Source organism: Pogoniulus pusillus, chromosome 30, assembly GCF_015220805.1.
Source record: "Pogoniulus pusillus isolate bPogPus1 chromosome 30, bPogPus1.pri, whole genome shotgun sequence".
NCBI lineage: Eukaryota > Metazoa > Chordata > Aves > Piciformes > Lybiidae > Pogoniulus > Pogoniulus pusillus.
Window position 1 is genome coordinate 10,153,908 of NC_087293.1, and position 13,677 is coordinate 10,167,584.

At 52.2% G+C, this 13,677-nt stretch overlaps 2 protein-coding genes across 2 annotated transcripts; one reads left to right on the plus strand and one right to left on the minus strand.

Moving 5' to 3' along the window:
- Positions 1–284: 284 nt before the first annotated feature.
- Positions 285–4,208, minus strand: HPD (4-hydroxyphenylpyruvate dioxygenase). Its single transcript, XM_064168293.1, has 11 exons — positions 4,104–4,208; positions 3,868–3,910; positions 3,697–3,779; positions 3,478–3,567; positions 3,280–3,383; positions 3,036–3,113; positions 2,708–2,870; positions 2,312–2,383; positions 1,573–1,695; positions 1,319–1,435; positions 285–1,165 (listed from the first exon to the last, which is right to left on the minus strand). The coding sequence occupies exons 3-11, from the start codon at positions 3,775–3,777 to the stop codon at positions 1,055–1,057; spliced, it is 939 nt and encodes a 312-aa protein (XP_064024363.1). The 5' UTR covers positions 3,778–3,779; positions 3,868–3,910; positions 4,104–4,208; the 3' UTR covers positions 285–1,054.
- Positions 4,209–7,488: 3,280 nt separating this feature from the next.
- PSMD9 (proteasome 26S subunit, non-ATPase 9) lies at positions 7,489–11,484 on the plus strand. The gene is made up of 6 exons (XM_064168678.1): positions 7,489–7,659; positions 7,752–7,854; positions 9,023–9,216; positions 9,657–9,758; positions 10,258–10,346; positions 10,685–11,484. The coding sequence occupies exons 1-6, from the start codon at positions 7,546–7,548 to the stop codon at positions 10,710–10,712; spliced, it is 630 nt and encodes a 209-aa protein (XP_064024748.1). The 5' UTR covers positions 7,489–7,545; the 3' UTR covers positions 10,713–11,484.
- The last annotated feature ends 2,193 nt before the right edge of the window (positions 11,485–13,677 follow it).

Sequence of the window (13,677 nt, forward strand, 5' to 3'; positions counted from 1 at the left end):
GGGAGTTTGAGCTGGTGGAAGGACTTGCATCCAAAGGATTCATCCTGAGCTCAGAGCTTGGCAGGGGCTTTGGCTGCTCAGGGTTTGAGCAGCTGCAACACTGGGAAGGCTGAGGAGCAACAGTGGGTGGCTTTGGAGGACAACAGAGGGGAGATCTGCAGGCACTGGAAACCCTGAGATGTTCTTCAGCGGGCATGTATTGAGGTCTGTGAACTCCCCAGCTGCAGTGAACATGGAGTACAGGTGCTCCAGGCCCAGCATGTTAACTTATCAGGCACTCAAGCTGTGACAGAAAAGAGTTTTATTGTGTTGGTGGTGGAAGGCCCCTTGCAAAGGACAGTGACAACACTGGTGATGCCCAGAGGGAGCTTTGTACATGGCAGCCAAGGATCTGAGCCAGTTCCAGCAACTGCCTCTTGAAACATGGGAGAATCCCCAACCCTTCACTAATGCAGGAGTCTACAGGTATTAGAGCAGGGCTGCAGTGCCATGGGAAGGCTGCAACACCTACATCTGATTCTCACTCCAGAATGTTGTAGCTACCCTAAAATCATGTGTTTAATCTCAGCAAATTCAAGATTGAATCTAAAAGCAATTAAACCAAAATCTTACAAAATGAGATGTACAGAGAGGCAATCACCTCCATGATTTTCATCTCCCAGCTTCCCTTGTAGCTAAAATTACCAGAAAAACTTTGGATAGCCTAAATTTAAGCTCTCTAAGCTGTTCCTTCCATCTACCTCCGTAGCTGCATGTCTTTGGCACATGCCTTACATCTGCCCTTTAAAGATTTGTTGCTTTGGATCATATTAAACTGCTCTTGAAGAGCATTTGCCATTTCCCATGCTCCCTCTCCTAAGAAGTCACTGGAGGGCAGTGCTGGGGCTGGGTCGAGATAGATGTTGACCTGTTGATTCCTTTCACATCTCCACTTGGCAGCAGCTTCCTTGGGTCTATGACACTTAGGTCTGGGCTCTTTACCAAATATGGGCCATTTCCTCATTCCTTTGTCAAACAGCTCATTGGGGATGAGGGTGGTGTTTTCTGCTGTCCTCTACATGCGCCTGGTCTCCCCGTTGGACCCCAGGATGGTCAGGTTTCCTCTTGCGTCCTGTTCCGTTTCTATCGCTTCAAACAGAGACTTGAAGTTGCCAGCGCCAAAGCCCTGTGGGGATGACAACATCACAGACCATGAGGATGGGCAGCAGGTTCATCAGCTTGGAACCAGCTGGGAAAGAGCAGTGCTGAGCGATGGCTGATGGTATGTGGTAGCCCTGAGGTCTCAAAGCCAAGCTCATTGCGAAATCCTCCAACCAACCTGGTGGTTATATCGCTGGATCACCTCCAGAAAGACAGTGGGTCTGTCTTGGACTGGCTTGGTGAAGATCTGGAGCAAGTAGCCTTTCTCATCAAAATCCACTAGGATTTTTAGTTCCTGGAGAAAAGAAACAGACCACAGCTCAAAGACCCACAGGAGAGCAAGGGGATGCTTCTGCATCACCCTCACCCCTGTCAAGCACTCTGGGGAGCTGGTGTAGCCCTAGGCAGGCCTCTCAGGCCAGCCTGACTCACCGCCAGCTTGTCAATGTTCTCCTTCACTTTGATTTTGGCAGTTTTCAGCCTCTCCCGCAGCACCTGGTAGTAGCTGGATGGCACATCCATGAACTGCACGCCTCGCTGCTTCAGGTTGGTGATCTGCAAGGCAGGGGAGACCCCAGAACAGGTCAGGCTTGGGGCTTGTTTGTAGAGAGGTTTGTGTCAAGAGAGTGTCTGGGGCAAAGTGATACTTTATCATGACACTGACTGACCTCATGCATGGACCTTTTCACACTCTTTTGCTTTGGGCACCAGGAATGGGAGGACTCAAGATCTCCTCTCCAGGCAATGCAGAGAGTTGGCCACCATACAAGGATGCTTTATGCTGCCCCGACCCACCTGTCACTTCTGAAGGCCCTTTGGTCAGGAGAGCAGCCCAAAACAAAGCACTCAACAGCTGCCCAAGATCTCCACCAGCCACCCAGCAAGGACAGCATGTTCTATCAGGGGCCCTGCAATCCCCAACTGCTTTAAACCGCAGAGATGGGCATCTGCCAGCAGCTCACAGGTGCGGACAGGTCCCTTTGCAGCGACTCAGTTAATCCTGGTTATAAGAACCATGGCACAAAGCTTACTCAGCCTGCCTGTGTCCCTAGCGGGGTCATGGTCCACCAGTGCCCTGTGACAAAGACTCTGTCTGGCAAGACAGGGTAGAGATGGAGCAGTGCCAGGGTGGGATGGGCCAGGGTGAGGAGCTGCCCGGGTCTGCACTCACTGCTGTAATGATGTCAGAGGTGTTCAGTGCGATGTGCTGGACTCCAGCCCCACCGTAGTAATCGATGTATTCCTGCAGGGAAGAGGTGTCACCACGTCAGTGACAGCTTGGCCTCAGCAGGCAAGGGGCTGGGCTCAGGCTTAAAAACACGAAAAGCAAAATGGGCTGAGACCACAATGAAGATGACAATAGTGGTGAAATCAATAAAACCAGCCTTGTCTCAGCAGCTCTTCAGACCTCTTGTCAGATCTGAGCAGAGCCAGGTTGCTTCCCAGCAGCCAGCTTTGCACAGAACATCTCTGCCAGCTCCCAGTCCATGACCCTTTGGTTCCTTTTCCTTCAGCAAAGCCCCTCTTGAGGTGGTGGCAACCTGATGGATTGACCTCAGGCTCTCACCTGAATCTGGGATTTCTTCTTGCCAGGTGCTGGCTCATTAATGGGCATCTTAATGGTCTCTTCGTAGTTGGTGACCACGATGGAGCGCAGGGCACTGAACTCAGTGTGCACCTGCTTGTCGTCCACTGACCAGAAGCGGTGGAAGAGCAGGTTCTTCTGGTACCTGCCCAGGCCACAAAGAGCATGTGTGAATCCCTTGCTCCATCCCAGCACTGATGAACCTCTGCTCTGGCTTAATTAGCCTCAGCCACCACTGTTAGAGGGGATGAGACTAGCAGAGCAGTACTGCTTCTACATCCCATCTACCACCAGCCCTCCACATTCTTACCAGTCTGCCACTGGAACCATCTGGAGGTCAGGTTGGTTCCCCACAACATGGTCAACAAAGCTGAGCTTGGCACTTGGTCTGGGGGTAGGGAAGATAAAGGTGGCTCTCAGACAGGGTAGGGGACACCCCACAGCATGGCCGGGCTCAGAGGCAAGGTAGTGGGGACCTGCCTAGGTCCTTGCTGGAACATCCCACTGACACACGGTGGCAAAGAGCTGGGCAGCACCCTCTGGAAAGTACTCACAGCTTTGGCAGCAAGGGGTCCTTGAAGAGAGGTGGGTGATACCCAGGTAGGAAAAGGCCCTTGTAGTTGAGCTTTTCGATCAAGGTGTGGGTGGTGTCACCATACTGCAAGAGAAGGGAAAGTGGTTGCATGGTATCCACGTCTTTTGGGGACCTCTCAGACCCAGCCCAATCCTGCAGAGCCTGCCCTGCCACTTACCGTCTGGATCACTGCAAACTTCACCTTCCCGAATTTGTCCTCCTCCACCCAGGGCTCCTTCACCACCACAGCTCCGCGCTCCTTGGCTTTCTGGGTAGAAGCAGACAGACCTCTCTCCTGCTGCACCTCCCCTGAGATGAGGGGAGATTTCTCCAGGCCCTTCCCCACCTCCCCCCATCATTTTGGAGTGCTGCAGGAGAAAGCAGAGGGACTGCTTACCTGGACAATGAAGTCACAGTCCTCCACTTCAAAGGCAATGTCCTTCACCCCATCACCGTGCTTCACCAGGTGCTCTCCCATCTCTGTCCAGGGCAAGAACAGCCATGGCCATGAGCAGAGCTTTGCTCCACCAGGGCCATTTCCCACCCCATTCCTCACCACAGCACCTACCCTCATTTCCTGGGTTGAGAGCAGATGAGAGAACAAACACGATCTGGTGGGGAAGAGCAGAGATGAGGGATGGAGACATGGCAGTGCAGCTGCAGCCCCAGCCTGGGGCAGAGGCATCAGAACCATGGGGTTTAAGGGTGAAGATGTATTTTGGCAGCACCCACACACCCAACACCAGCTCATCTTCCACCTGACCTCCTCCCTGGCACCTCTGCAAGGTGCATCATCCCCCTTACCTTGTCCTGCTTGATGACATGTGAGACCACTTCCCTGCTGCCGGTCTCCAGCCCCCGGTACGCCAGCTCCTCAAACCCCAGCTTGTTGCAGTAGTAGGATGCAGCCTGTGGACAGGCAAGAGCCACCCTGGGTGAAGTTGGTGTGGCAGTGATCCCCAGTTCCCATAGGGCTCCCACACTCCAGGGCAGCACCGAGAGCCCGAGGGGAATGGCCACAGTGACATGTGCATGTGTGTGTGCAACAGCGGCAGAAGAGGAGCAAGAAGATATGAGAAAGGTGGGGGGGGAAAGCCCCAAACTCAATGGAAGTGCTGCCTCCAGAGGCCTTGTGCACCCAGCGTGGCCAGGGGAAGGCAGGACACAGCAGGCACAGGGCTGGTGCACAGCCATTGTCAGGCAGCTGCTGAGGAGAAGACAGTTCTGTCTATCATAATTGGGCAGTGGGGGCATTGTCTCTATAGGACAAGGGGCAATGGCTTGAAACTAGAGGTGGTTGGATATAGGTTGGACATTAGGAAGAAGTTCCTGACTGTGAGGGTGGTGAAATGCTGGAAGAGGTTGCCCAGGCTGGTGGTGGAGGCCCCATCCCTGGAAACATTCAAAGTCAGCCTCGATGGGGCTCTGAGCAACCTGATCTAGTTGGAGATGTCCCTGCTGACTGCAGGGATGTTGGACTGAGTGACCTCTAAAAGTCCTTTCCAACCCAAGCCATTCTATGATCTGCAATTCATTTGCCAGGGTGGCTGAAAACAGCTCAGGTTTGAAGGCAGAAGTCTTTTAGCAGTGAGGCTGGAGAGCAGCTCCCATGACACCTTATCACCCCTGACAAGCTGTGCCTTGTGTGCCTGGTGGCATTTTCTGAGCCCCTCCTGCACACACCCCCAGGCAGCCACCCCTCGCCTTGCGCAAGGGCCCCCAAGGCCACTGGCTGAGGCCATGTAGGTGGGTGCAGGCACTGGGCCAGAGGTGGACTTTGGGATGTCGTCATGGCCCCACTGCAGTGGGAGCCAGGGTGAACCTCCCTCCCCACAGCCAATAACCACAGCGTTCTCCCTGTCCTGGCACAGCAGGCACCCAGCGCTCTGTGCCCAGCTGGCCACAGCCTCTCACCTGCTTGGCATTGCCGACCCAGAAGGTGATGGAGTGGAAATTGATGAAGCGGCCTCGCTGAGGCTACAAGGAAGGGAAAACCGAGCTGAGAGCTGCCTCTCCTACAGCACTGCTCCTCTTTGCAGCTGGGAGAAGTGGCAGCTGTGACCCTGCTAATGCATCTCCTGAAAATGGATACAAACGAAGTAGATAAACCCCTGGCTGCCCCCCAGAAGAGCCACTTCAAACTAGCACAACAGTCAGGTTCCACAGGATTCTGCTGTGTGAGGTGAAAGTGCACAGCCCTGGTTCACTGGGTCTGGGTCAATCCCAGTACTCCCTGTGCTCCCTGTGAGTGGCCCCCACAGTGAGCTGCCCACCTGCCAACCTTAGTGTGTTAAAGATTAATTCTCCCTGAAAGGCTCTTACACAACCACCAGTGCTGGGACAAACCCTACTTTGCTCTGTTCACCACCACCCCCAACCCAGGGTGGTGAGCACACAGCAGTGATGTGCACCACTGTCTTGGAAAGCACTTTGTAGGAGAAAAAGGTGGCAAACTGGTGCAGCATTTGGAAATCAACGTTGCAACAAATGAGGATTCAGCTCAGACACTGGAGCCGGGCAGGGAATACCCATCAGAGAGAGAAAGGGAATGAAAAAGTCTCAGTTGTTCATGTTGATTTACAACGAGGACCCACACCCTGTGTGGTTTGGCCAGTGAGCAGCCTTACTCATGATTTCACCATGTAATGAGAGAGTAAGGAATGAGCACTCTGCATGAGCACTGCTGATGTTTCACAGCCAGCAGCAGAGCAGGAGCGCGGACGCGAGGCAGCTCTTACCTTTTCTCCCTTGTCTGTGTAAGTTGTCTGAAAGAGAGAGGCAGACAGAGAGATGTTAGTGGCTCGGGAGGGTGCCCCAGCCTCTGGGAGCTTGATCCAAAGGTCAGTGTGAGGAAAAAACTTCCAGTCTGTACTAAAAACTTTGGACTCTCAAAGGTCCAAATTCATCCATAGATTAACCTCAGTAAAGCTCCCAAATCATCCTGTGTCATTGAGCCCCAGCCATTTAAATTAATGAATTAAAGAATAATTAATTGAAGAATTAATTCATTAATGCCCATCTGCTGCCCCTCACCATTTCTGTGTCCTGACACCGTGACAGCGGCCAAGGGAGTGTGAATCCAGGAGGGCATTTTATATCCTGGTGGGATGGGGGAAGCTCCTCCTCAGCTCCACCTTCCTCCACCCCCACCTCAAAGCATCGGTGACCCAGAACTGTGTTTGGTTTGGGCTGTGAGCTGTCAGCATCAGCCCGTGGTGGCTTTCCAGAGCTGTATCACAAGGTCCTTTTTTCAGTCGGGCCTGTGGCACAGTGGTGTTGAACGCGGAGGGTGGTGAGCATGCAAGCATGCAAGGCTGTGCAGAGCAGGAGCCTGCTAACCCCCAGCAATCCAGCAAAGCCCAGGCCTTGCTGGGGTGCTGCAAGCACAGAAGCACATCCGCCCCAGCCACCTGCCTGGCCCTGGGGACATTCACCCCTCTGAGAGCACATGTCCGGTCCCAGCCAACAGTGAGTCAGGGCAGTCTGGCTGCATGCAGAGTCCAGCCACATGTATGATATCTAGGCCTGGGGCCACCTGGGGCCACCTTCAGCTCCAGTGAGCCCAGTAGTGCCAGGGACCAAGCTGTGTGAGCAGCAAAATGTGTGAGCAGCAGGAAAGGCAGCTCTGCTAGGAGGGGACACCAATGCTTAAACACCCCACGTTTGGGAGAAGTGGTGATCTTGAGCCAGCAGATCCACCACTGGCACCCAGGGGCTTGGGTGGCTGTCAGTAGGACGGTGGACAAGTATGATGGTCTCGTGGTAAGGTTGTATCTCCTGCTGCCATGCTCCCTGGGGGACACAAATGCCATGCACTGCCCCAGCAAGTGTGCTTGGGGACAGGCTGAAGAGGGGCCAGCAACAGGCGCAGGGTCACCTCATGGCACCATGGTAGCTGTATAATCCTTTGGCAGTGCCACTGCCACTGTCACCGCCAGAGCTGTGGTCACCTCACGTCATTGCCGCTGTTGTGACATCCCATAGCACTATTCCCGCCGCGTAGCCCCACGGCAGTGCTATCTCTGTGCCTTCCCACGGCACTATCTCCATCGCAGTGCCACCCTGCTGCCACCCGCGTCGCACCTCACACCGGTGCGGTCCTGGCTGGCCCCGCCCCCTCGGCTCTGGTGCCCGCCCCCCGCCCCGCCCCTGGGCGGAGCCCTCGCCGCCGGCCCCGCAGCCCTGCCTGCGACGCCATTTGTCCGCTTTCGGCTCCCGTAGCGGTCTGTGTGGCGCGGCGGTGGCCATGGCGCAGCGCTCCGGGAGTCGCCCTGTCACCATCAGCGATGTGCAGCAGCTGGTGAAGAGGAAGGACGAGATCGAGGCGCAGATCAAGGCTTGCTACGAGCTGCTGGACAGTGTCAGTGAAGCGGGGCCGGGGCGGGCGGGCAGGTGGCCGAGCCGGCGTGCAGCGCCGGTTCGCAGTCTCACGGGTCGCCTCTTCTCTCGCAGCAAAAGGGCGTGGGGATGAACGAGCCGCTGGTGGACGCCGAGGGGTTTCCCCGTAACGACATCGACCTCTACCAAGTGCGAACCGCCCGGCACAACATCATCTGTGAGTGGGGACCGGGGGCAGGCGGGGTCCTTCCCGGGGCGCAGCGCTCGCCTCCAGAAGGGACAAGCCGGCAAGAATCGGTTCTGTGGAGACCCACAGGCTTCTGCTGCTGTGGATATCCCTGTTATTGGTGCTGCAGCCATTAAAGAAGCACTGAGGTGCTGGAGTATGTCTAGAGAAGGGCAGCTCAGCTGGTGAAGGGCCTGGACAGCAGGTCGTGTGCGGAGCAGCTGAGGGAGCTGTCGAAGAGGGAGGCCCAGGGGAGACTTTCTGGCTCGCTACAGCTCCCTGTAAGGAAGTTGGAGGCAGGCGAGGGTCAGTCTCTTTTCGCAAGGAACAAGTATAGGATAAGAGGAAATGGCCTTCGTTTGCACCAGGGGAAGTTTAGATTGGATGTTACAAACAGTTTCTCCCCCAGAAGGGTTGTCAAGGTCTGGGCCAGGCTGCCCGGGGCAGTGATGGAGTTTCCACCCCAAGCAGAGTTTCAGCGTTGTGGGATGTGGTGCTGGGAGACATGGTTTAGTGTTGGCCTGGCAGTGCTAACGTAATTCCATGATCCCTGTTATTTCACTAGCCTGTCTATCACAGTTCCTCAAAGGCTCAGGCTCGGGGTTGCTCTCAGTTCGTGTTTCAGTTGCTTTGCAGCATGCTCATAGCTGCTGGGCTCAGCTTAGTCAAACTTTTTCCCATGTGCTGTTGCAGCAGCACTGAAATCCTGCTGCTGCTGTGCAGCCTATTGAGATTTGGGAAATGCATCAAAGTGTTTTTGTGGTGTTTGCAGAATGAGCTTTGGGTTAAGAATAGCTTGGTGGTTATCTCTGCACAGGCTTACTCTGTGCCCTCCCTTTGTGGATGGTTTTTGCTCTCATACCTGACAGTGTGCGACTTGATGGAAAAAAGCCTTCAGCTTCAAAGCTTTGCTTCTCTGAATGTTTACTGAAATCTGTAGGGTGGTTTTGCCTGTCTAAATTCTGCTGCTAAACATCTGCAGAACTATGTGAGCAGGGCTTCCACCAGGACCTACAGCTACACCAGCAGAGGTTATTGTTAGGCAGAGCTGGATCCCAGACACCCAGACCACCATTTTCTGCACAGCTGCAGAGTAGAGTGGGTGCTGAGAAAGAAGCCTTAGGTGTAACTCTCTCTGTGCTAATGGTGTCACCCACAGGTTTGCAGAATGATCACAAGGCCCTGATGAAGCAGGTGGAGGAAGCTCTCCACCAGTTGCATGCCCGGGAGAAGGAGAAGCACGCCAAGGATGAGGCAGAGGCCTTGGCTGAGGCAATGAGGCAGAACCAGAGCATGCCACAGGCCTTTGCCAAAGTGAACTCAGTGACTCCAGGGTCTCCTGCAAGTATCTCAGTGAGTTGGTGGCATCTTAACAGCTTGTGGGGAAGGCTCTTTCTGGACCTTGAGAGCTAACACAGCAGATGGCTTTCTCTGTCTCTTGTTACGGAGTAGGAATAAGTTGGGTGGTTGAATAGAGTTCCCTCCTCCTTTTTGTTTTGGTCCCTGTGCAGGAATGAGTACTCTCCCCTTAGCTGCATTGTTGACACCGTGCAGCTCATACCAGCCTCACTGACAATTCTAGCCTCACTATGTCTCTTCCCGTAAAAGAGGACACAGGAATGAGTACTTGCTTCTGTGTAAGGACATGGACAGGATGTAATTCAGTTGCCAGAGTGATGAGACAAGTAGGTGTCCTGGCACATCTCCCTGTGGCTGGGTGAAGGATGATGCCCCTCTGACATTACTGGTCTTTGGAGAAAGAAGATCCTCATCTCATTCCTGTCTCTCTCCAGGGACTTCAGGTAGATGATGAGATTGTGGAGTTTGGTTCTGTCAATGTGAACAACTTCCAGAACCTGCAGAACATAGCCACAGTGGTGCAGCACAGCGAAGGGGTAAGCTTGTTTCTGCTGTAACTCTGCTCTCCTGCCTGTCTTTGTCAGCCACAGCTTTTTCTATGCAACTTGGATCTCTGGGATCATCATTTCCACGTCAGGAACAGTATCAGATTCAGTCTGTGCTGTTGTAGCCTTGTTCTGTCATGGCACTGAGCTAATTTCCAGCTGGACAGAAGAGAGCATCGTGTTGTCTGTTGTCCCCTGGATACTCCCTGCAGCAGCAGCAGCAGGCTGTGTTGCTGTGCCACCTTGGGGACTGGCCAAAGAAGCTGCCACAGTTAGCAAGTGCTTTGTAGTGGAAGTGAGAGATCTGCTGGAGGTGTCTCCATTCAAAATGCTCTCATAGTTCTAGTCATAGGATGGGAGTGAGCACTGCTGGCGTCCTTGGGCCTAATGTTTTTCTGGTGCTTCAGCAAAAGGAGGGAGAAGAGAGTTGCCCTAGTGATGGAAAGATGCCATCTTTTATTCTGACATGACATTTTTTAATCCCTTTCAGAGACCTCTGAGCGTGACTGTGATCCGCGGTGGCAAAAAAGTGCATGTGGGGCTGACTCCAAAGCGCTGGGCTGGGAAGGGCCTCCTGGGGTAAGCTGCTGTTCCACTTAGGAGAACAGATGAGGCTTTCACCCAGCTTGGAGCTCATTTCCTGCAGCAGGGGCCAGCTCTGTGCTTTGCTCTCCGTGTGGCTGCCTGCTCTGACAGGCTTCTCTGGGAGCTGGAGGCTGGGAGTTTCACACAGCAATGTGGGGAGGTGAGATGTGCTGAACATGAGCACAGAGGGAGGAGGATCCCAGTGCTTAGTCTGTCCAGTAGAGGAAACTTGTGGAGGAGGGTTGTGGTGGGTCACTCATGCCATGTCAGATCTTCTGTGCCTGTTTGAGAACTGAGATCTTAATGCTCCCTTCTCCCCTCTTCTTTTTCAGCTGCAATATCATTCCTTTGCAAAGATGACTACTTTCTGGAAAATATTAAAGCTGAAGTTTGTGCTTGTTCCCTGGACTCTGATCTGCTTTGAAATCTTGCCTACGTGTTTTTGCTGGAACAGATGTTTTGGAAGCTCTAGGTGCCAGGCTTGAAGAGTCTGAAGAGGTTCTGACAGAGCAGGGTCTGAGCGTGGCTTGGAATTGCACTTATTCATCAGGAGCAGCTTGCAGAGCCGCAAGATACAGCTTTATCTCTTACACCTTGTGTCGGTTTGGAATGAGGCTGTGAAGAGACACGAAATTTACTTGACAGAGGTTCTAAAAAGCATTAAATGCTCTTACTTGGTGATAGTGGAACATTGTTTTTTATCCCCTGTAAAATTCCTTGCTGCGCATAACTGTAATAGAGGCTGAAAAGTCCTGGAGCACTTTTTGGTGTCTGTAATAGTTGATGACAGTCAAGTAGTACACAAGTTCAAGACTTTATCTTCCCCAGGCTACCACAGCTTTTGAAGTAGTAAACATGATGAAATACTATTTGAATGCCTAATTATTTTAAGTTAGTGAGGTAAGGAATAGAGGTTATAATTATGCTTTGATTTACTTTTAATTGATACAGTCCTGATAAAAGTACTCCTGATCTGACTTGTATTATATTTGTTTGTCTGTGGTAGCTGGTTTCAGTGTGTACAAACTCTTTGAGGGGAATTTGGGGCTGCTTAGTTTAAATTTGTTTCCAGCTGAACTTCAAAATACATTCCCAAAGGAATAAAACTGAGTAATGTTTCTTTCCATCAAAACAGCTTTTGTTTTGACCACTGACTGGGCATTAATTGGGTGGGTTAAACGCAGATCTGCACACACACAAAATTATGATCCTTTGACCTTCTGGAGCTGAAGCCTAAGTAAGGTGAAGTCTTTCATTAGCACTTCGTAAGCAGGTTGTGGTCTAAGAAACACATCAAAGCTGATTAATAATTTTGTTCTAATTGTAATTTATCAAACCTGAAATGGACTGAAAAATTGGACTAAACCCCAGACTCCTATATTGTTCATCCAGGACTTTTTTGTATTTCAGGTGTTTGTGTTGCAGCCCAGCAGAGCAGATTCCCATTGGAGTGGTGATGCTTTGGAGCTTCTTGCTGCGTGATTTCTCCTGGCCACTCAGTGCTCTGGAGGAAGTGCTAACTGCAGCAGCCCAGGGCAGTCTTCCTTGGTTGTTGTATCTAGATAATCCTCACAAAGCCAGTTTCACTCTGGTCTTTTAAGTAATTCTGAAAGGGCCAAAACATTGCTCCTTCATTTGGGAGTTTTGGGGCCCTCTGCTGCCTCTGGTAAGGACCAGAGCACTTCTGAGGCCAGCCTGCACTGCTGGGTGCTATGACTGTGTCTCCTAAATCCTACTAGAAAACAGTGTGATGTCCTTGTCTGTGCTAACAGGTGAGTTCCCCTGTGGGGATGTTCTGTGGAAGAGCTGAGTCTCTGCAAGGGACCACAGCATCAACAGACTTGTTTAAATCAAAAAATTGTAACTGCAGATTGTATCAGGTTTGTACAAAACAGTTCACAGAATGTTAGGGGTTGGAAGGGATCTCAAAAGATCATCCAGTCCAACCCCTCTGCCAGAGCAGGGTCACCTAGGGCAGGTCACACAGGGACACATCCAGGCAGGTTTGAATGTCTCCAGAGGAGACTCCACAAGCTCTGTGCACAGCCTGTTCCAGGGCTCTGTGACCCTCACAGTGGGAAAAGCTTTTCTTTGCATTTATTTGGAACCTCCTCTGCTCCAGCTTGCACCTGCTGCTCCTTGTCCTATCATCGGATGTCGCTGAGCAGAGCCTGGCTCTGTCCTGGCACTCACTCTGAACATCTTTATAAACAGTGTCCATACTTGAACGTGCTGCTGTAGTCTGTAAACATCTGGCTGTCTACAAGCTGCTTCATCTTCTGTCCCTAGGAAATGAAATGTAGATGGACAAATTTGGTATCAGCTGGCAGCTGCAATGTCAGGGGCTGGCCTCAGCCATGTGTATTTGGGAGTTGCCTCCAGATCTCCCAGCTGTGGCTAGCTTTTATCCAGACTGATGATTAATTTGGGTCTAGATCCGAGTCCAGGAGAAGAAGAGCTCATGGGACGTGTTCTTCCAGGCCTTTGCATTTGTGCCTTCTGGGACAAAATGATCTGGAAAATCCCAGCTTTTTGTCCTGCTTTTGTAATGAGGTTAGGGGGTCAGTCCAGCTCTGTCAGCCAGTTTAATTCCTGCTTTCAGGGAGCTGATTTCCCTTTCAGCATGTAGGGTGGCCGCCAGGCTTTTGTAGAAGTGTCCCACCTAACTCTGCCCTAACTGGTGCACCTCAGCCTCTCCACTTGGGTGCCCTGACAGGAACAGGTTGAACCATCCCAACGAGTTTAACAAATCCAGATTATGTTGCAAAACCTGCTGTGCACAGGGTAAGGTTTGAGCTTCCTCCTAAGACCACACTCAACCTTCTGCCGTAAGACCAGAGTGGAGGAGCTGCTCTTGGTCAGAACAGACAGGTTTTTCATGCTGGAGAGCAGAGATAGGTCCTCGTAACTCAGAAGATCAAGGAACACGGACTGGGTGCTGCTAAGTGGGACTGTGTGTGACCAAACTGATGCAGTGCACATAGCAGAGGCAGGGGTCAAGGACCAAACCCCTGCTTCTGAAGGCATAAAATGCCCACGGTTGGAAGCAGTGGATTGTCCACAGAGGAGCTGAGAGCAGACACGTTTTGTGCAGCCTGTCTGCGCCGCAGCTTCCTCAGGTCGAAGGAGATAATGCGAGCTGATAGCAAACCTCCTTTCTTCTCCCAGCAGGATGCGAGGCTCCTGCTGGGCAGAGAGAAAAACAAATTCGGTTTAGAAATTGTTATTATTTGAGCTTAACAGCAAAGCTGAAGTCAACACTTGGGAGTGCTTAGAGCTGATTATCTGCCGCGGTGGTGAGAGCTTAGAGTGATCTCTGGGAACA